The 23,505-nt window shown below is 43.8% G+C and overlaps 1 protein-coding gene across 7 annotated transcripts in view; it reads right to left on the bottom strand.

The window, feature by feature from the left end:
* LAMA3 (laminin subunit alpha 3) overlaps nucleotides 1-23,505 on the bottom strand; it is a 273,867-nt gene that overhangs the window by 80,172 nt on the left and 170,190 nt on the right. For all 7 annotated transcript variants that reach the window (XM_045041820.1, XR_006588064.1, XR_006588063.1 and 4 more), the window contains 5 exons: nucleotides 12,081-12,225; nucleotides 11,237-11,377; nucleotides 9,806-9,967; nucleotides 7,206-7,304; nucleotides 4,776-4,859 (listed from right to left, as the gene is read on the bottom strand). In XM_045041820.1, the coding sequence (XP_044897755.1) occupies nucleotides 4,776-4,859; nucleotides 7,206-7,304; nucleotides 9,806-9,967; nucleotides 11,237-11,377; nucleotides 12,081-12,225 (631 nt within the window). The remainder of the gene's footprint in view (nucleotides 1-4,775; nucleotides 4,860-7,205; nucleotides 7,305-9,805; nucleotides 9,968-11,236; nucleotides 11,378-12,080; nucleotides 12,226-23,505) is intronic.

Raw genomic sequence — 23,505 nt, 5'->3', positions numbered from 1 at the left:
TTTTAGCACTTTGAATGCTGCCCCACTGCCTTCTGACTTCCATGGTTTCTGGTGAATAGTTAGGTCTTAACCTTATTGAGGACCCTTGTATGTGATGTGCTTCTCCCCCACTGCTTTTAAGATTGTCTTTGTCTTTCAGAATCTTTACTATGATGTTTCTAATGTGTGGATCTCTTGCATTTATCCGACATGAAGTTTGTTGAGCTTGGATGTGTAGATTAATGATTTTCATCAAATCTGATAAGTTTTGCAGCCATTATTTCTTTAAATATTGTTTCTTTCTTTTTTTCTCTCTCCTCTTGTTCCGGTACTTCAATTATTCACATGTTGGTACATTTGATGGTGTCTCATATGTCTTTGAGAGTCTGTTTGTTTTTCCTCACTCTTTTTACTTTCTGTTCCTCAGACTGAATAATCTCAATTGACCTTCAAATTGGCTGATCCTTTCTTCTGCCTGTTCAACTCTGTTGTTGAGCCCTGGTCTTAGCCTGGCTCCCATAACAAAACACCACAGACTCAATGGCTTAAACAACAGAAATCTGTTTTCTCAAAGTTATAGAGGCTAGAAGTCCCAGATCAAGATTGCCAGCCAGCAGTTTGGTCCCTGGTGAGAATTTTCTTACTAGCTCACACATGGTTGCCTTCTCCCTGTGTTCTTATGTGGTAGACAGAGAGAGTGAGTTTTCTGGTGTCTCCTTTTATAAGGGCATTGATTCTATCAGATCACAGCTCTATCCTTATGATCTTATTTAACCTTAATTACTTCTTTACTCCAAATACACTCAAACTAGAGACCAGGGCTTCAACACATAAATTTGGAGAGAACACAATCCAGTCCACAGCAGCTCTTCTAGTAAATTCTTCATTTTCAGATATTGTAATTTTCAACCCTAGAATTTCTATTTGGTTCTTTTTTTTTTTATAATTCCTATTTCTTTACTAGTGTATTGCATTTGGTGAGATATTGTTCTCATATTTTACTTTAGTTCTTTAGACATGGTATTCTTTAGTTCTTTGATGTATGTTGATTTAAAGTCTTTGTGTAGTAAGTCCAATGTCTGGGCTTCCTTAGGGACAGTTTCTATCTATTTATTGCCTTTCCCTCCTGTGCACGGACCATGCTTTCCTGTTTCTTTTTCATGACTCATATTTTTTTTGTGGAAAATTGGACATTTAACATAATGTAACATGGCAACTCAGGAAATCATATTTCTCCCCCCTCCCCAGAATGTGTTGCTGTTGCTATTTACTATTGTTGTTTGTGTCTTTGTTTAATGAGTTTTCTGAACTAATTCTGTAAAGTCTGTATTCTTTGTCATGTAAGGCCATGAAAGTCTCTGCTTAGGTAGCTTAGTGGTCAGCTAGTGACTGGACAGAGATTTCTTTAAATGCATAAAACCGAAATGTCTCTTAGTATCTGCCAAGGGGTTTGTGTGTATGTTGAGGGACCCCTCAACACTCAGCCAGGCAGCTGACAACTCTGTTTTAGCCTTCACTTCTGGTTTATTCTAAGCCTCAAGGTCAGCTAGAGGTGAGGTCTTAGGGCAGTGTCAGGTCTTTCCTGAGCATGCTCACAGCCCTGAGTATGTGTGGCCTTCTACCTTCCCAAGATTGTGTTGGAGCTTTTCAAAGCCCCTATGGACATCTCATTCCCAGCTTTTTAAGTTTTGTGATTAGCCTATTATTAGCCCCAACTGTTATCCATCACCTCAGGCAGCCATGAAGTTAAGCAACCGCCTCTAAATGTTTTCAGACATCCCAAGGGAAAAGCTGTTCATTTTGGAGACAGTTCCAAGTCAAGTCAAACAAAGACAGCTTAGAGGTAGAATCTTCCAGAAAACCTCCAGACAGGTCAAATCATGATAGTTCTCTGGGAGTGAAGCTTTGTATAAGCTCTGATGCCACTGTCTCCCCTGATGGTTGCTGGGCTACTAGCCTTCACCTTGCTGGTGGGCTATTGTTTTTCAAAGCTACTGTGGAGGTGGGGGATGGGAACAGAGCAAGCTGACTGCCACAAAGCCTGATGTTCTCGCCAAAATTCAGCCATTTTCCTTGAATAAACACTTTTCAGATTGTTGTAAGCCTTTGATCAATGTCCAGGTTCTAACATACTTGATTCTAACCATTTTTGCCAGATTTCTCATTGCTTTTACAGAGGAGAGAATTTCTGGAGGTTCCTCCTCCACCAATTTTGCTGGCATGTCCACTCTCATATAAATAGAATATGTGGTCTGTGTCTTGCTTCTTTCACTCAATATAAAAGCAATATATTGCTTTTGAGGTTCATCCATGTTGTCAAAGGTATCAATGCTTTGTTTCATTTATTGCCAAGTAATATTCTATTGAATGGATGGACCTGTACAGAAATGTTAAAATATGTCTCCAGATTCAAAGTACTTGAGGTATCAGACATATTTTTAAAATTTTTTTTTTAATGTTTATTTTTGGGAGAGAGAGACAGAGCATGAGTGGGGGAGGGGCAGAGAGAGAGGGAGACACAGAATCCGAAGCAGGCTCCAGTCTCCGTGCTGTAAGCACAGAGCCCTACGCGGGGCTCGAAATCACAAACTGCGAAGATCATGACCTGAGCCAAAGTCGGATGCTTAACTGACTGAGCCACCCAGGCACCCCTTAATGTTTATTTTTGAATGTGTGCACAAGTAGGGGAGGTACAGAGAAAAGGGGAGGTGAGGATCTGAAGTGGGCTTCTGTGCTGACAGCAGAAAGCCCAATGCAAGGCTTGAACCCATGGACCACTAGATCATGACCTGAGCTGAAGTCAGACACTTAACCGACTGGGTCACCCAGGCACCCCTGGACATACTTAATAATACAAGTGGAACACTATTTTAAAGAAGTTGTCATAACCAAGTAAATGTAATATGTTTTATGATTTCATAAGCTTTCCTTTATCTTATTTCTTTTGGTATTAGACTGTTTTTGTGGCTTTTCTATCTATTCATCCCAAGCCTTTGTTGGCCACTGAGGAAGGCATGAGATCACAGCATTTATAAGCTCACAGGGTTTATAAGACAATGATAATTACCTGTAAAACAGGAGAGACCATGCTAAGTGCCATACAGATAGTATAAACAAAGCCCTATGAAGATGAAACTCTGTATATTCTATACAATTTATATTTTAAATTTATACACATGAAATATATGTCTAGAAATATAATTAATATTTTGAATTCATAAAATAAGTCAAAACTCATAATTGCTTGAAAGGACTAAGTTGTAGAAATGGAGTGTTACTCGGCAATCAAAAAGAATGAAATCTTGCCATTTGCAACTATGTGGATGGAACTAGAGGGTATTATGCTAAGCGAAATTAGAGAAAGACAAATATCATACTTCACTCATATGAGGACTTTAAGATACAAAACAGATGAACACAAGGGAAGAGAAGCAAAAATAATATAAAAACAGGGAGGGAGACAAAACATAAGAGACTCTTAAATATGGAGAACAAACAGAAGGTTGCTGAGGGGTTGTGAGACAGGGGATGGGCTAAATGGGGAAGGGGCATTAAGGAATCTACTCCTGAAATCATTGTGGCACTATATGCTAACTGACTTGGATATAAATTAAAAAAATAAATTAAATTAAAAAAAAGAAAAGATGCTCAACATCAGTCATCATTGGGGAAATACAAATCAAAACTACAATGAGATATCACTTCAAATCTGTCAGAATGGCTGAAGTCAACAACACAAGAAAAAACAGGTAGCTGCAAGGATGTGGAGAAAGGAAAACCCTCTTACACTGTTGGTGGGAATACAAACCAGTCCAGCCACTCTGGAAAACAGGATAGAGGTTCTTCAAAAAGTTAATGGTAGAACTACCCTATGATCCAGCAATCACACTATTGGGTATTTACCCAAAGAATACAGGACACTAATTCAAAGGGATACATGCATCAATGTTTATAGCAGCATTATTTGCAATAGCCAAGATATGAAAGCAGCCCAAGTGTCCACTTACTGGTGAATGGATAAAGAGGAGGTGTAACACACACACACACACACACACACACACACGCACGCACGCACGCACTGGAATATTATTTAGACATAAAATAGAATAAAATCTTGCCATTTGCAATGACATGGACAGAGCTAGAGAGTCTAATGCTAAATGAAATAAGTCAGTCAGAGAAAGACACACACCATATGATTTCACTCATTTGTGGAATTTAAAGAAACAAACAAAAAAACAAGCAAAGAGAAAAAACAGAGAGAGAGAGAGAAACAAAGGAAGAAACAGATGATTGATTATAGAGAACAATCTGATGGTTACGGAGGTGGGGCGTGGGTTAAACAGCTGATGGGGATTAAGGAGGGCACTTGTCATGATGAGCACAGGGTGATGTATGGAAGTGTTGAATCACTATATTGTACACCTGAAACTAATATAACACTGTATGTTAACTAAGTGGAATTAAAATAAAAACTTAAATCTTAAAAAAAAAAAAAAAAAAACCGGGGCGCCTGGGTGGCGCAGTCGGTTAAGCGTCCGACTTCAGCCAGGTCACGATCTCGCAGTCCCTGAGTTCGAGCCCCGCGTCAGGCTCTGGGCTGATGGCTTGGAGCCTGGAGCCTGTTTCCGATTCTGTGTCTCCCTCTCTCTCTGCCCCTCCCCCGTTCATGCTCTGTCTCTCTCTGTCCCAAAAATAAATAAACGTTGAAAAAAAAATTTAATAAAAAAAAAAAGAACTAAGTTATGGAACAAAAAGGATCATCAAGAACCTTTTTATGTGTGTTTTTCCTTTACCTCCACCACCTGCACACGCACGTGATACAGACGGTCTGGCCGTGGGTTATTTGGCTCCTCATAGATGATGGACATGTGCTGACCCTGTTTAAAGAAAAACATGAGATACGTCACAAGGATTAGTGAATGGAAACAGAGAAATAATACCTAATATGGTGCATGTTTGCAAACAGGAAACCAGGAAAATTCCCTTGACTGAAATTGGCTATAAAGATGGAATTTATTTTATTTTATTTACTTATTTATTTATTTTACAAAAAGCATGCTCTGCAGTCAATGCATGAGGTGACTTTCCATGACCGCTCAGGTTCAGGCTGTAGTAACCAGAAAGTGCTTTGGTGGGTGAGTTAGTGAGGAGGGTGGGGTGGGGAGAAGGGCTATGTGCAGGCTGCATAGACAGGTTGCTGCAGAGCTGGCACGTGGGGGAGGAAGCCCCCGTAGCCCACTCCCTGTGGGATCCAGCCCTGCTCACTCTCAGCCTCTGAACCTCCCTCCTCATAGCAGGGCTCTTTGGGACTCCTGACAGGGCATAATGGGAAAGTCAAAACCCACCAACACCTCCACCCAAACCCTCACACAAAAACCCCAGCTTTTCTGTTACAAACCCAAACCCAAAAGGGTTCCATTCGCTAGTGCTGGCATTTCAGAAAGGAGACCATTATCTGCAATCACAATCACTGAAAAGCTTAATCTAAAAAACATGCCCCGTAGGCTTTTAATTATGGTGGTTTGGAACAAAGCAGCAGACTGAATGCTTCATGAGCCTAAATTATTTTCCATCTTTGGAGGGAAAATTAAGAAGAAATTTTGGTCCTCACTTTTCCATGAATTCCAACTGCCTGTGTAATAAACTCTTTGGCAATAAAATATTGGTATATTAATGGCCTGAACTTAAGATATTCTGAAAAAATAGGAAACTGAAATACAGCACTGCCATGATGGCATTTTTATTATGGAGCTATTTTTTTTCCTCTAAAACATCTTTGGGGGCACCTGGGTGGCTCAGTTGGTTGAGCTTCTGACTTAAGCTCAGGTCATGATCTCGCGGTTGTGAGTTCAAGCCCTGCGTCGGGCTCTGTGCTGACAGCATGGAGCCTGGAGCCTGCTTTGCATTCTGTGTGTGTGTGTGTCTCTCTCTGCCCCTCCCCCACTCAAGTTCTGTCTCTCTCTGTCTCAAAAATAAAATAAAGATTAAAAAAATTTTTTTAAGTCTTCAGGGCCTCATTTTCAACATGTTTTACAAAGGTTCTTTGAAGTTTTTGAAATGACAGTTCAATAAATTTGGGTGCCAGTAAAAACGAAACACAACCCAGCAGTGCCTAAACACAAAAATTGGCCAGAATGCAAGGCTCTCAGCTGTGACGAGATGTGTGAGACTCGCTCGTCCCTACTGTACAGGGAATGACACACGAAAACCTTCAGGAAGCTGGAATTGCACTGCATTAACCACAGCACATAAACCAGAAACAGCATCAAGTTCAGGTTCAGGCACCTCAGTTCTGTTCAAGACACTGGGCCCTGTACTTTAGGAGATTCAAAGCAGAATGTGACGTTGACCCTGCCCTCGAGGAATCTTCTAGGTTGCAGTTGTAGACTATGTGGCTGGTACATACTGTATAGATGTCACTTCTCTTCTCAAGAAACCAAAATGGCTCCCTACCGTCTATATCAACTCAAATTCCTTATCGTAGCATTAAACATCCTCTTTCCCACCCTTCCAGGTTTGTTTTCTATGACTCGGGAATCACTGTTAATACAGCCAAGTTGGACAGGTCACCCCTTGCGCACTGCCTCTCTGCCTTGGTCTATCCTATTCTTTGCCCCTGGAAGGACACTTCTCCTTTCATGCCAAGGCTTAAAGTTCTGGCCCCCAATTAACCCCTTCCATGAAACCTTCTGTGGGCCTCTCAACTACATAAGCCCCCAGATGGACCCCAGCTGCCAGAGAGTCTTGTTTGAACTTTACCTCAAATGCTTATTGCTCAGTGGATTGTAGCTATTTGCATATGTCTTTCATCTCCCTCCTTAGATTACACTCTTGTTAAAGACAGGGTCACCTGTCCTTTAGGAGCCCAGCAATGTGGCCTTGTAAACTGGAAGGTCTCAAAAACATTTGTGAGACTGAATTGAAAGATAGAAACATACAAATAAGTTTACCATGAAGCAATAACTTAAGAGAAGCAAGAGTGAGATACGGTTACATTCTTTGGGAGGGGAGACAAGAGAAACCACGGGGGCTGGGATGATCAGGGGAAGCAGGATCCTGAGGAGGGGCTACCTGCTCTCAACTTCCTTTGTAGTTGCTATAAAATATTGGAAATGACTTAATACAATTTTCTTATAGGCCACTGATCAAGATGTCCTAAAACTGGGTCAGTAACCAACTGCAACTGCCACTTCCAGCCACTTGGGTCATGTTGTGATACCTACAGTGAGCTGCACATCCGGCTTCTTTTCTAGAAGAACCATGTCGCCAGGTAGCCCAAAGGACTTGATTTGGTAGGTGAGGTAACCACCATAGGAAGAAACCTAAAATTGGAATTGTAGGATCAACAGCACAAGCATTAGAAGAGCCTATGGCAATATTAACCCACATAACAAGCACAAAGGTCCATCTGGAAAGATACGATCAACCTGTTCATGGTCGTCTTGAGAGAGAAGAATTGAAGATAGTATTTGAACTTTCCACTTTGTACCATTTTATATCACTTAAAATGTTGAGCACGAACACCACTGCGTTTTACAAGCAAGAATATGCTTCTGTTAAGAAGATGGGGTGCCTGGGTGGCTCTGTCGGTTAAGCGTCCCATTCTTGGTTTTGGCTCAGGTCATGATCTCACAGTTTGTGAGTTCGAGCCCCGTGTTATGGTCTGTGCTGACAGCCTGGAGTCTGCTTGGGATTCCGTCTCCCTCTCTCTCTGCCCCTCCCCTACTCACTGTCTAGCTCTCTCTCTCAAAAATAAACACTTTTAAAAAAGAAAGAAAAATAATAGTCACACAGAAACAAGTAAGATCCTTCTATTCTAGATGACTACTAAACCAAAGTGTTCATTTAACCTATAGCTATCCTAAGAAATCTAGGCCACTGGTTTCTTGTTTAAATGACAGAACTGGTTAATATCTATCAGTTACAAAATGAGTATCTAGAAACAAAATTTTTTAAAAATTTCCCCCAAGAGCAGATGGTGTGCATTTCCTAAGTGATCACACATTCCCCTGGGTACAGAAGCCATGTCTGACTGCTCCAGTAGGTATACAGATTTGTTCTCAATGCCACCTAAGCAGCATGGTCATGGTGGAGGCATGAAGTCACAGTTTTGTGACAGCTACTTCACCTCTGCTCCTGACGCTTCCCACCCTTAAGATGAAAACCAATCCAGAAAGGAGTAATTGAGAGATGAAAATAAGAGGCAATGATCACCTCAGAGCGGGGCAGGACAAAATACCCTTCCTGGAAAATAGAAATAACCTGGAGCAGGGGAGGAGAACACCATTACCGAGCCCTCAGTTCACTGACGTTCCCTAGAATCTGCAAACTGACAAAGTCACAGAGTTATGATCTTAGAGTCTGGAAGTATTCCAGGGTAACATCTTAAATCATCCTATTGAGATTAAATATTGTCTTTCTGATGGGCTAAAGTGGTTTTTAAAATATGTCCATAAATTCTTTGATACTCTTGTCTTCAAGAGGTGGAGCTTAGTTCTCTTCCTTGAGTGTGGGCTGGACTTAGTGACTGGTTTCTAGCCAATAGAGTAGGGAAGAAGGGAGGATATGTTTTTGCTGCAATTAGGTGATACAAGATTATGGTTTCTATTTTGAGTTTCTCTCTCTCTCTCTCTCTCTCTCTCTCTCTCTCTCTCTCACTCCACATCTCCATCTCTGTCTCGTTTTCTACCAATTACTTTAGGGGAAGCCAGGTGCCATGTCACAAGGACCCTGAGGTGGCCTATGGAGGCCTCATGTGATGAGGAACTGAGACTTCCACTCAGCAGCCAGCAAGGAACAGAGGCCTGTGGCAACCACATGAGTGAGCTTGGAAATGGAGCCTCCAGTTCTGATGACTCCAGTCCTGGCTGCCATCTTGACTACAACCTTATAAGAGACCCTGAGCCATCCACTCCTGAATTCCTGATCCACAGAAACTGGGCAAGATAATAACTGTTTGATGCTTTAAGCTGCAAAGTTTGGGGGTAATTGTTTGCATAGTAATAAGATAACCCATGCATGGGCTCACTGTGTGGAGGCCAAGAGGGGTATTAAGTGAGGGAGAAGAGGGGTCATATGAGAGAAGCAACATTCCCTGAACTCAAAGGTCAAAACCCAAAGTCCTTCAACTAGAAGACAGAATTAGAGCCTTCAGGCCAACAAGACCCTAGTATGTAGTCATTCTAAGCGAATATGGTGCCACCTGAGCCGGGCTGTGTGGAATCTACACCTTCTGGAAAGCTCTACCTTCTGCTATCAAGTGCATGTGCTACCTGCCGCTGGTTCTACAGGAAGCCCACGCTTCCATTGTCAGAAATGAGTGTCATGGGCCCGGCAGCAAAGGAAGAGCAATTCGCTTATCAGCTCCCTGAAAGGCGTCTAGCTAACTGCATGTGACTCTGCTAATGACGGCTGAGGTGCCACGGGCTCCTGTGCTTCTTGTAATAACTCATGAGTCACTTGTCAGCTTTTGTTTTCCTGACAAGGAGCCTTTCTTCTGCTGTAAAACAAAGAATGCTTACCATTGGCTTTTAAAAGCACACGTGTCCCATTTGCAACAGATATTACCTAAATGGTTAAGCAAAAGTGGAGAAAAACGTGGTGCGTGGTTTCCTTGGCTGGTGAGCTAACACTTGTGGGGTACATGAGGCTCATAAGCCCCTCCCAGCAGAGGGGCCACGTCTTTTCTGCACTTGTAGTTCATCTAATTTCTTCAGTTTCAGTAGCCTGAACTTCCTGACGCTTCTTCCAGACAGTCAATGATGCTCACACAGTGATGAAGGAGGCCCGGCGAGGGCTCAGAAGGACAACAGGACGCCGTTACCTTGTCTCCCAGGTAGGAAAGAGGCGCGACCCAGGACGCACTGTGCACGGTTGAGGGCAGCTCCTGGAGGTCCGCGACCACACTGCTGCTGCCCGGGTTGAATGAGACGGGGATGTCTGCTCTGTCTGCCGTCTCCAGGCGCCAACCCATCATGTCCACGAACTGGAACACAAGAGCAACGACGGAAATGTACGCCTGCAGCTTCTCTGGTGGCGGCTGAATTGTGCAGAATAGAAGGACCAGGGGGTGGCCACCTTGCTTCAAAAGCTTCACTTTGATGCCTCCTCTTGAGCTCGCTCTTGGATTCCCATGACAGAACCCTCACCTGCCACTGCCTCCCTCTGACCCATCACAACTAAGAATGCTCAGACCGCGGGATCACAGTATGTGGAATTTATCTTTGCCCCAGCACACATCCTGGTTTTGACATTTAGTAGCTATTTGATAAATGTTCAAATCGCATATAAATAAGCGTGGGAATAATAACTAGGGCCGTGGGCACATTTTAATGGTGAGCTCCTTAGAGAGCAAACATGAGACGGAACAGAGTGGCCTGCTATTGTTATTTTTCTCTAATGAATCCTTATGACCAAATATTTTTCTGATCATAAAGGAAGCCAAGAGTTAAAAGATGAGGGAGGGAAAAAAAAAAAGGAATTGACAAGACATTGGTTAGAAATAATGCTTCTGGGTTCCCCTGGGGGTAGAAGACTTCAGCGGATTTACAAATTAATTGTTCCCCCAGTTACAAGCCTACATTCCTTTTGGGAGGCAGGCAAGGAAATATATAAAATAACTTTTCCTTGAATCCTTGTTAGACAGAAGACATTACTCATACAAAGAAGGCAAGCACGAAACTGCCAGTTCAAGGAATAACAAGGGCAGCAAAAGTTTTAGCTTCATGGAGTTAATTTAAAAACTGGCCAAAGATGTGGTAAAAATAAGCGAGATGGAAAGTAAAACAGAAAGAAAAGAAGCAGAGAAAAAGAAGTGGGAGGGAAGAACAGCAAACTCCATTCATTTCATGAGTGTTTCTTGAACACCTATTATATTCCAGACCCTGCGACAGGCGCCGGGGGTGTATCAGGAGCTTGTATGTTAGTGTTGGGGGAAGACACTTAAATTTTAGAACTAACTGGATAATATGTCAGGGAGGGATAAATTCTACAGAGGACATGAAGAAAGGTGAGGATACAGAGCGGGCAGGGTGAGCTATTTCGTAGGGAGTGGTGAGGGAAGGCCCCTCTGAGCCCAAGACCCTTGAGGAGACCTGACCAACTGAGGGACTGAGCATGAGGACATCTGTGGAAAGAAGAGCGCAGGCCTAGGAATGGCGAGGGCGAACCTTAACATTTTAACAAAGTAACATACAAAATTTCCCCAAGCCCTAGGAGGTACTAAATAAAAACAAAACGCTAATTCCATACATACCTTAGCTCTTCTTTTATGTGTACTGTGACAATTGTTATTTATTCCAAAACAAAAGCAGCGGGTACAACCCTTGGGATTTGCTGGGTCCAAGTAGAAGGATCCTTCTCGACACACATTACATTCCGTACCCTCCACGTTCTCCTATTGAAATAAAACGCGAAACAAGATGATGGTTTCTTCTAAAGCTTCCCGGATTGCAATTAGCTACTTCCACACATTAATGCCAGTATGAGATGTTAGAACGTGGATGCTAACAAGACATGGAAAGTTATATAACTGCTAAGCTTTTATATCACATTAATTGTTTAAACTATTCTACCACGCTTAAGTGAAAGACAGAATTTTCTCAATTTCACAAGGTGCCCTTTGGCATCTTGAGGGTAGAGAACTAGCACCATAAGGATTCACAGTATGGGGAGGGGGGCTGGTTCATTCCACTAACTACCACCTCAAAACATATGCTGGGACTTAGGAGCTCTCCTAGCACCTGGCAGGATGTCCTGGAGCAGATTATTAACTTGAGGTCTATGGGTCAGGAATAAGCTTCTGGGGAAGCTCTGAACCTCTTGAAATTATAGACTAAAGTTCAGTGCCAACTTCTCTGGAAAGGATCCAGATCAGTCTTCTGGTTCTTAAGGTCTACATCTTCTCCAAAGGATAGGCGGGGTCTTCCCTTGTAACTATTTCTATCAAATGAGATAATAACTATTAAATGCTACATGCCTTGAGGAAATCCATTGCAAGTCAGTCCCACTTCCCACATATTTTTATGCGTTGGCCCGACACGAAGAACTTCCTCACTGGCCAGTGGCTGGCGCCCCTGGCATCACGTGTTCTGCCTCACCTTGCACAAGCAAGCTCCGGTTCCTGGGTTGCAGACCCCTGGCTCAGTCCCATCCCTGTTGCAATGACAGGGGACGCACTCGGGGAAGTGGTAAAACCCAGGAGCACACTGGTCACACTGCCGCCCTGTGACTCTGGGCTTGCACCTAGACCCAAAGCAAAGGAGCAAAAGTGTTCATCGTCTTGGCCACACACTTCTGAAGTCCACCTGCACAGCAGCAGAGCAGTTCCTGCACAAAACCAGCTAAACACACAGTGTCTTCCCGTGGGGGCTCACTGCCCAAGGCAGAATGGAAAGCAGCAGAGAAAAGGCACTTCCACAAAGCAGTCAGGAGGACCATCCTGGATGTCACCCCTGGGGCTGGCTCGTGCTGGACGCTGGGGGTGCAAGGACAGACACAGCCCCCGAGCCTACGTGGCAGGGCAGAAATGTGGACAACGTGCACATGGGGTCTCAGCAGGGGTTGGGGGAGCAGCTCGGACCCAGGGTCCCGGAGGGAGGTGATGTGTGAGCTGAACCTAAAAGGGCAAATGTCGTGGGGTAGGAGTGGAGGCGGGTGTTCCAGACAGAAAGAACAGAGAAGAACAGCCTGGTGTGTGCAGGGAGCACACGTATGAGTGGAGAAAGTTGACCCATGAGCTGAAGAGGGAGGCAGGAGGCGGTTCACGGGGACAGAAGTGCTGGCTTCTGTGACGCTGTCTGGTGGAGTGCAGTGGCTGAGCCCTGTGCACCAAAGGCAGTCTGGCTGGAGCACTGATCTCAGCTCTGGCACCCAGCAGATACAATATCTTAATAATTTTCTAAGGCCCCATTTTCTCATCAGTGAAAGGGGAAATGCTAGCTGCTGCCTCCCAGGACCCCTGTGGAGACAGATGAGGCACCACGGCAAGCTCTTGGACAAGGAATCGCCATCTAGAAAAGTTTTAAGTAGGAAAGAGCATGGTTGGATGTGTGTGTGGATGGAGTCAAGATGACCAATTCTGCAGCAGGCTGCGGAGTCAAGAGGGAGAAGGGGCTCAACTAGGGCAAAGGCATTTGGGATGGAGAGAAGAGATGGGTTCCAAGCTATTTTGGGGTGAGGCTGCTGGGGCCTGTAATGTTCTGAATGAGGGGAGAGTAGGCGGGAAGGCAAGGAAGACCCCCAGTCATCCAGACCGGGCTCCCGAGTGGATGCTGGGGTGGGCAGCGGCCCCTGTGCCTGGGCTCCGAAGAAGGCTCTGTGGGGAGCGGGGCGCCATCGACTCGTCTGTGCACTTGGGGCAAAGAATGGAGGGGGAGGCACAGAAGAAGACGGAGTGAGAAGAGCAGTGAGCTGCCAGCAGAACTGAGAAGCCCGGCACCCCGCGGGGTGAAGAGAGGGAGAAGGAGTGGGTACCAGCTCCATCACTGCGCTCCATGGCTGACGTCTGGTGGGATCCACACGCTGATCTTTTCTTTGTGGGTCTAAAGAAAGTACTAGAAAATGTGCTTTATATCATAACATTGGGAGTATAATCTGACACGAAGTATTTTACCACTACGGTGCTACCAAAACCTATTAAAATATCTTACCCCAGGGGCCATCCTGAAAAAGAGAAATCTAACTTTCTGTCCCACAAAGTTTGCCTTTGGCAAATACCTGCTTCTAATCAAGTACAGAATGTTGTGTGTGATGAGCACAAACTCGGGACCATGCAGCCCAGCCTTGAATCCCAACCTGGCTACTTACTGGATATGGAACCTTGAGCAAAGTAACCTTTTTACAGCTGAGTTTACTGATCTGTAAACACGGAGATCACAATATCTACTTCGTAGGATTATTGTGAGAATTAAATAAAACAATATATGGAAAAGCCTTAGAAGAGTACTGTGCACACACGTAAGAATTTGCTCCCATTATTCTCGCTATGGCGTTGGCTAAGGGGAGCAAATGGGAGTCCCTACGTTATCCCACTTAACACACCTAAAAAGACAAATTCATTTTACCTGCAAGGGCTGCTGGCAGGTCAGATGTCCCTGCGGTTCTTCCCAGCCCCATCCCCCTGGTCTTCCTCCCTACCTTACACCTGCAGAAATTCTTTCCAGAAGGAAGCAAATATTCCAAATCACACCTATAGCAATGTAGGTGGAAAGTGTCAACACTCTGCTTCAAGTCCTCACTCCAGCGCGGTGGACAGAAACTGCGGGAGTCAGAGACTCCTCTTCAAAGCTGGGTAAGTTATGGGCCACTCACAGACTTCCTTCCTTCTTTTGTTTCTTCCTTCCTTCCTTCCTCCCTTCCTTCCCTTTCTTTCTCTCTTCCTTCCTCCCTCTTCTTTCCTTTTCCTTTCTTTCTTCCTTTCATTCTTTCATTCCTTCTCTCTCCCTTCCTTCCTTCCTCCCTCCCTTTCTTCTTTCCCTTTCTTTCATTCTCTCTCTCTCTTTCCAACACACAAGTTTGCATTCACTATAAGAGGGTTCCTAGGCCCTGACTGATAACACCTGCTCTCTTCTTGTGACTCAGACTAAATGCAATCAGACACTCCAGCAAAAAAAAAAAAAAAAAAAAAAAAAAAAAAAAAAAAAGACTGGTCCCAGATGACTCCTTATTTCTGGGGGGGAGCAGTGACATGGAGCACAAGATTCTGGTGGTCTGGAGACGGGAAAGAAGACAGTACAGACACCTCCCCCCCTACTAAACTCCTCAGAAAGAGGCAACTTTGATCACAAGAGGAGCTTGGAGATGGCCTGACTTAGGCTGGGCAGGCTCTGCTCCTCTCACCTGCCCAGGAGGAAAAGGATGCTGTGCGAAGACAGTGCTATTGTTACAAACTGCCAACTGAGCACCTTGTCGAACCAAAGTCCATGCTTCTTTTAGCATAGGTGCAGGGCTTCTGGCTTACGGGTGCCCTGATTGAATGCTGGTGCCAAACGAGCCCCTCACACGCTGAACGCCACTGGTGGACAAGGCTGAGGGTGGGCCCTGGAGCAAATGACCTGGACCTGGGCCCTGAAGACAAGGACAGGCAGAGAGGAGGCTATTTTTTATATTTTCCCTTGAGTGGGAACAAAAGGTCCTGGAGTGTTTTACAGGGAGGGCGGCTGTGGAAGCTGCCTGTTGAGACAAAGAGAAACAGAAGCAAAATCATTCCTTGCCTAATTATTTCAGAATGCTGTGAGATGATGTGCGGTAAGGAGAGGTGGGCTGAGGGCTTGTGGCCCATCAGTGAGGTAAGGTACCGCTCTGGGCCTCACTCCGCACCCAAGCAGCAGCTGAACGCATAAGAATGGACGAGAAAAAGCAAAAAGCTAAGCAGAGTGAGAAGAGCAGGGACCTGTGAGCTGACCCTGAGGACCCCAGGTGGGACCGACAGGGAAGGGTTAACCAAAACGTGGAGAATATAATATCAGGGTTCTTGAGCACTGAACATATGAATCATTTGCAGAAACAAGCAGCCAAATGACTTTTTGGTGGTGCCATGACAACAGGGAATAAAAAGGAAACTTCCTCTTGAAAGTCTGGCTGAACATCTCTTAAAAACTACCTCAAGTCAGCCTGACCTTGACACATTTCTCCAGAGAGATGCTCTGCTACCCAAGGAGCTGCCCTCCCTGCAAAGGCAAGAAATTTCCAGCGGAGGCTGCCTGGAGGTGCAGACTGGCGGCACCAGGGGTGCGGGTCAAGTGAATTCATCTCCAAGGCAATGGGCTTGTAGCCAGACCTTATTATATAACATCTGCGCGTGTGTGGGTGCTTGCTATGTTGCACAAACAGCTAGAAAATCAGGTGTTAGAGTGAACTCTACTCTTTACTCATTAAATACAGTGGGTCTCTTAATATCACACTCACACCAACCCCAGTCGTAATCTAGAATCCAAAGTCTACCTTATTCAGTCATCAATTCATTCAATAACCACTGAGTGCTTTCTATACACATATCCCTGTGTTAGGGGATGCAGAAGGGAGGGGATAAAGTAGAGTAAGTGGGTCTTGACCTTGGCACATTTTCACTGAGAACACAGGACACAGAGATGCAGAAAGTGAGGTAATCATGTGAGAAATGGGATGGGTAAGCATCTCATTTAGGCAATGAGATGATGAGGATATCTCTGCGGACTCATAGAAGGCTTCATGCCTTCTTTGAGCTTGTGCTTTTTTTCATAAAGATAGTTATTTTTGAGAGGAAGAGAGAAAGAGCAGGGAGGCGTAGAGGGAGAGGGAAAGAGAATCCCAAGCAGGCTCCGCACGGGCCAGCACAGACCCCGACACAGGGCTCAGTGTCACAAACCGTGAGATCATGACCTGAGCTGAAATCGAGAGCTGGACGCATAAACGACTGAGCCACCCGTGTGTCCCAAGTTTGTGCTTTTAACACATAACGCTTGAAGGATATGCGTAACAGAAGAGGGGGAAGGAGAACGGATACCTGGAAAACTGAACATATATAAAGTGTTTAGAGGAAGTAAGAAAACCAAGTTGGAGAAGAAAGCTGAAAAAAGGCTTAAGTTCGGGTAGGTGGGGGCCATATTACCACGAAAGCCAGTCTTTATCCTATCAGGTTGTTGAGAAAGGTTCTTGTGCAGTGATGTGATGAAAGTGGAACCTGGCAGTTCCATGTGTCCCCAAGGCAGCCTGCACACAACATGGCCCTCACCATGCCACACTAGTGGTTAGTATAGGTTCCCCCGTCAGACCATGACCTCTTATTAGTAGGCACGTGTACCTTCTGCATGAGGCACAGCACCCAAACTGGAGACGGTGCTAGATAGAGTTTGAGCAACAAAACATGCTATTATCTGACAAAATAAAATTTAAGGCAAAAAAAAAAAAAATCACAGTAATTGAGAAAAATGTTTCATCTGAGTTAAAAATACCAAGAAGATAAAATCATAAACATACATGCATTTATCCACATTACCTCAAGTTTTGTAGACTAGATTAATAGTTCTATGTATTAGTGACAAAATTATGGGGAAAATAGATTTTTAAATCCCAGGATAATTGTGTACTTAGCATATTCCTTTTCAGTTAAGCCTCCCCGCCCCGCCAAAAAAGGAATGAATGAATGAATGAATGAGTGCTTCAGTAAACCAGGAAAAGGAAGGTCAATGAGGAGACCACCATTATCATTTAAATATGAGGGGGTAAAAGAACTTAACCAAAGTGGCAGCAGAGAGCCGTGGAAAGAAAAGGGATAATACATGTCTTGCCAGAAGTTGACAACTGATTGACTATAGGGAAAAGGAGTTGATTTTAAGATGATACTGGGATTTCAGGCTTTGGGGACAGGAAGAGACCACTACCAGTAAGTAGGATTAAAAAAAAATTTCAAAGGCAGAAATGGTTTGAAAGGCAGGACAATGGCAGGGGTTTCAGATATGGAATCAGAGTTGGAAGAGTTTGGGAGTTGTAAGGGCCCTAAAAGATCATCTAATCTAACACTTCATTATACATGTGAGGGGACAGGTGCTCTAAGAGTTTAGGGGACTTGTCTGAGGTCCCCTAAATTAAGCAATAAAAGAACCCAGGTTGAACTGATGTACAATGAAGGTAGGATAAGCTAGCCATCAAGGGTCAGGACTGAAGCTCTGGATCTGGAATCATCCAGGAGGGGGTGGCAGAAGCCAGGAGAATGGGTGGGTTTTCAGGAGGACAAAGTATAGAGGGAAGAAGGCAGACAGCCAAGTACTTGGCAAACAATAATAATAGCTAATACTTACTGGGGCTAGTGTGCATCGGGTAGTGTTCTAAGGGTTTCTGCACAGCATAGTTAATCTTCTAAAGAACTTCACGAGGTAGGTGCCTCTAGCATCTCTATTTTATAGATGAGGAAATTAGGCAGAGAGAGAAGAGACGGACTCAGATCACCCAAATGGTGAGTGCCAGGGCAGATGCAACCTTGTGCAAACTCACACCACGCATCCTCTCAGGCTGGGGAGCAGGATAGTGAACCAGTGACACAGCCAAAGATCATTCAGAGGGTATGGAGGAAGACACTGGTGTTACAGAAGATGTAGGAAGACAGAGAAAATGTAGGTAAAAACTCTGAGCTCCATCCCCGTGGTAGGAGACTCATCCGCCCTGCTCGCCACCGTGTCCCAGTGTCCCCCCAAGCTGCCTGGAATTTACCATTCCTATGAACTGATGAAGTGCATCAAAGGAATTGCTTCTCCGAGTTGGCAGGGCCGATGGAACTCTGCCTAGCTAGAAGCACTTCTGTTCCAAGAATGCCAAGTCTGTGACCTTTTCTGGTATTTTACTTCTCCATCTAACACAAACATTTGGTAAATCTGTGAGGCTTCGCCTAGATAGAGATCCCTCCCCTGCCAGAAAGGTGTTCCTTTTGCTCCTGCTCTTCTGAAAAGGCGCATTTGTACAGGTGGCTTCACTGAACATCCAGGTGGACTGCCATCTCCTTTAATTGATCTCAAGATAGCCTGAAAGGGGTCAGCATCATGCTAGTTCTTTAAAGCAGTGATTTGCAGCTTCTTGTATCTTTCAGTGATTGATAGAATCTTCTGAGGACATTCTAGCTCCTCTGTTCACAGAATCTGATGACATAATCTTCCATTATTAAAAGCAATGCAAAGGTTTTTTTTCATGGTCTTGTATCAGACTGAATTAGCATTGATACTAAAAACAAAATCTTAATCAACAGAAGCATCTTTAAGAACTCAGTGTAGGGTCGGCCAAAAGAATGGATTTTTTGGCATTTATACAACATAATTTTAAAATATTTTCTGTGTTACAATCAGAGATTGAAGAGGAATTAGAACAGGATTTTAAATTTAGGTAGAAAGGTAGTGATAATTTTACCAAACTTTTAATGGATTAGGAAACAGACCCAGCGAGGCAGAGTAACTTGCTCAGTCTTCTAGTCCGCTAATGACAAAGGTGAGTCGAGGGCTCAGTTTTACAGTTCCAACTTAATTTATTCTCAGTTGTCTCTAAAATTACACCAGTTTTTTTTTTTAATGTTTATTTATTTATTTATTTATTTTTGCAAGAGAAAAAGAGTGTGAGTGGGGGAGGGACAGACAGAGAGAGGGAGAGAGAGAATCTCAAGCAGGTTCCTTGCTGATAGCACAGAGCCCGATGTGGGGCTCAATCTCATGAACCAGGAGATCATGACCTGAGCCAAAAATCAAGAGTCGGGTCCTTAACCAACTGAGCCACCCAGCCACCCCTAAACAGTTTTAATTAAGTAGAGATTGCATATTGTGGATTGCTACAATTATTCTTGTAACTTATTTTAAAGTACATTAATATTTGTAAGTTTCATTTTATTTTAGTATGATAAACTTGAACACCTACAAACAGTGAAATAAAATTCGAAAATTCCAATGTTTAAGTTTTGTGATCTGTGATAATTTGTACAACTGCAAGACAGTCTGTTGTATCACTGAGAAAGGTTTTTTACTTTTTGTTGCAAGTTCCAGACATCTTCGATCATTTCCTTCACATGAATTTTAGGTTCCTCTAAACACATTCTTCATTTTCATCAGGAAATTTTGTTTGGGGGTGAGGAGAAGATCATTCTTTTCTCTAATGTTTTCTTTTTAGAAAAAAAAATTTTTAATGTTTATTTATTTTTGAGAGACAGACACACAGAGTGTGAGCAAGGGAGGGGCAGAGAGGGGGAGACACAGAATCTGAAGCAGGCTCTAGGCTCTGAGTTCTCAGCACAGAGCCCAATGCAGGGCTCAAACTCATGAACCATGAGATCATGACCTGAGCTAAAGTTGGACACTTAACTGACTGAGCCACCCAAGCGCCCCTCTATTATTTTCTAAAAAAATAATCCTTTGGTAGCCAAATTATGGAAAGCGCCTAAATGTCCATCAACTGATGAATGGATAAAGAAGTTGTGGTTTACATATACAATGGAATACTACTTGGCAATGAGAACGAATGAAATATGGCCTTTTGTAGCAACATGGATGGAACTGGAGAGTGTTATGCTAAGTGAAATTAGTCATATAGAGAAAGACAGATACCATATGTTTTCACTCTTATGTGGATCCTGAGAAACTTAACAGAAGACCATAGGGGAGGGGAAGGGGAAAAAAGTTACAGAGAGGGAAGGAGGCAAACCATAAGAGACTCTTAAAAACTGAGAATAAACTGAGGGTTGATGGGAGGTGGGAGGGAGGGGAAAGTGGGTGATGGGCACTGAGGAGGGCTCCCGTTGGGATGAGCAGTGGGTGTTGTATGGAAACCAATTTGACAATAAATTTCATATTAAAAAAATAAATAATCCTTTGGGTAATCCAGAGCTTTTTCAGCATAAACAGTGGAATTACCATGAGCAATTTGTGCAATTTATAGTCATAATAAACATATCAAAATTAAATAAAATTAAAATAAAATTATCTGTCAAGGGCCCTTTCATGACAAATGTACTTTGATCATGGAGAGATATGTCATCCCATCAGGTTATTACAGTCTCTTTGGTAAGGTCAAGAGAACCACTTTCACCTCTTGGTTTAGGTATGATACAGGCCAATGAGATCCCATTCCTGTTGATGTTTCCTTGGGCTTGGGCAGAACTACACAGTATGCCTTTGTCCTGAGTTAGGAATTTTTCAATCTACTGAATTGTCATTGGCTAGTGAAACTTTGTTCAACACCCCTTATAATTTCTACCTAAAATATTATGGTAAATCTATTTATCTATCACAGATGGTGCCTCAATGCATTTTTCCAACTTTTAATGTATTCTTGATTTCCTTTTTCTGTGGCAGCAGGATTGAGAAACCATGTGTGAGGTTCTGTTTGCAGCAATTTATTCTGTTGACCAGTTACCCCCTTTTAGAATTCCCCCTTTTTCAGACAGAGAATTCCTCTCTGCCTCCTGCCTGAAAACTGATTCTCCATCTCCTTGGTTCCTTTGCCTCCAACAATGAAACAAAGGTACCCCCTGCAGAACCCACACCTGGTGCTTCCTCCTGGGTGGCCACGCCTACTCCTTGGGGTCCTCAGTTACTCTAACCAATCCCAAACTTCCATCTCAGCCCCAGACTCTTTTTTTTAATTAATTAATTCATTTATTTTGAGAGAGAGAGAGAGAGAGAGAGAGAGAGAGAGAGAGAGAGAGAGATCGAGCACAAGCAGGGGAGGGGCAGAGAGAGAGGGAGGCACAGAATCTGAAGCAGGCTCCAGGCTCTGAGCTGTCAGCACAGAGCCTGACGCAGGACTCAAACTCATGAACTGTGAGATCATGACCTGAGCCGAAGTTGGATGCTTAATCGACTGAGCCACCCAGGTGCCCCCCAGCCCCAAACTTTTTACTTGTATGTTCAGCTTTTGAAAGAAAAGCCGAAGTAGTCATTATGGAAAAACAGGACTTTGTTGGTCTGCCACACACTTATTTTGTGGCTTAGTAAGTTTTGTTTTAACTATAATGTTTTCAGTATTTAGGACTTTAAAAGTTTCTTCACACAGCTGTGATTGAGGCCACTACAGAATCCTGGGCTCCATCCTCGGCCAGCACTCTCCCTCCCTGATAACCATATTGCACACCCTTGTTTATCTTCCTCTCCTGCTCTTCCCTGAGTTTCGCATCCTCTAGGTCATGCATTGCTTATCCTGTTCAGACAAAACCTTGTTCTCTCGGCTTTTTTTTATCTCCAGATTCCTGCTATGCCTCTTGATTGAGCAGAGGACTTTTTTCTTAACGTTTATTTATTTTTGAGAGACAGAGACAGACAGAGCATGAGCAGGGGAGGGGCAGAGAGAGAGGGAGACACAGAGTCCGAAGCAGGCTCCAGACTCCAAGCTGTCAGCACAGAGCCCGACACAGGGCTCGAACCCACGAATTGTGAGATCATGACCTGAGCCGAAGTTGGACGTTTGATTGACTTGAGCCACCCAGGTGTTCCAAGTGAGCAGAGGATTTTACTGCTAAGACCTCCCCTTTCGTTCATCCTGCTTATTTGTCAGATACTCTTCATGCTGAAGGATTCACACAAACCAATTCCACAAAAAGACACTGAATTATTTCCTTTGATTTGTCCTTCAAATATATTAAAATGAAAATAACTATTCCTAATTCAATCTGTTTGCCTTTTTTATAACACCCTGGATTTCCTTTTCTGAAGCCAGTCCTAATTCTATGGTTTCCTTTGGTCTGGTGGATGTTCTAGGAGATATCTGAGGATATTTGTGTGTGTTTTAGACAGTGTTTCAGCAGCAACAGACTGGCTTGGATAACTGTCTTTCAACTGTTGTTCTAATTCTTCCATGACCACTTATCATACCAAGATGGAAGACCTTGTTGGTGTTGCTGTCTTGGCTTCATGGAGAGAAATATTCCATCTTCCCTATCCTTGTGGATGTTTCCATTGAGAGCCACACATTTTACTTACAAATACTCTGGAGCTCTGGCATTAAATGTTTACGACTGGCTGTCAGTTTGCTGTCTGTAAGAGGGTTTTGTATTTCAAGAAAGGGAGACTGGCAGCTACGGAACATAAAAAGGGAGACGCCAGTGGTAAGGGAGTAGTAGAAAATAACAGTGCAACAATTGCTATTTGAGGGAAGAAGGCCTTTGGGAGAGGTAGAAAAGAACAAGATGAAAAGTGTAGTGGGGCTGTTAGCCTCCAGAGGGAAAAGGACACCCATCAATGAAAGAATAGAAGAAAAAAAGCCAGCTATATGAAATAAAGAGGTCAGGAGAGGAGATGTGGAAAGGAATACCAAATAGCCCAGCTGAAATGAGGTAGTGATGGCCATGTGAGAGAGCAAATCTACATGATTCTGGCATTTGTCCAGCTACTTTTTTGGACCAAGGGTTGAAAGAGGGGGAATGGAGGCAATTTTCCCTGGAGAAGCAAATCTAGGTCAGTAACGAAGTCATAGGATCATACACCTCTTTTGCTTCTCTCTCTCCTGTCTATAAAGTTCATTGGGTCGTGATCGGCGCTGAGAGGTCCTTTTAGCTTCCTGCTTCTCCACCTTCTCCAGCCACAAGCCTATAAGCATCTCCTGGGCACAGTGTGTCTTCTGTTCTTTAGCATTCCTGCATTCCTACAGGTGCTGGTGGAAGTCTGTGATTCCACCCTAAGTGCCATTGTCTTCTTACGTCAGTAATTAACTGGAAATAAGTCAGACGTTTTCACAGGCCCATGGGTGCATTCGACACCCAATGTAGCATCTTCAGTAATGAACTAAGTGCCTGACTTCCTTCCAGAGAACAGCTTAAGCACTGGAGGGAACAGAACCTAATGTAATGTTAACTAATGGTGGTGAGAAAACACTGAATATCACCTCCAAATTCTTTGTGAAAATCACACTCAGTTTAGGCTCCTGGTTTGAGAAGAATGAGCAACTGAGCTGACTCAAGGGGGACTCACACCTGTGGTTTTAAAGACTCAGAATGTTTCATGACTCAGGCTGTCACTCAGCTTCCTTTCCTGTAGCACATAGGAGCTGTTAGGCACCCAGGCAACAATTAAAGGTGTGGTC

This window comes from Felis catus, chromosome D3, assembly GCF_018350175.1.
Source record: "Felis catus isolate Fca126 chromosome D3, F.catus_Fca126_mat1.0, whole genome shotgun sequence".
NCBI lineage: Eukaryota > Metazoa > Chordata > Mammalia > Carnivora > Felidae > Felis > Felis catus.
The sequence above is the reverse complement of the archived record's forward strand: the minus strand, read 5'-3'. Positions and strand labels throughout refer to the sequence as shown.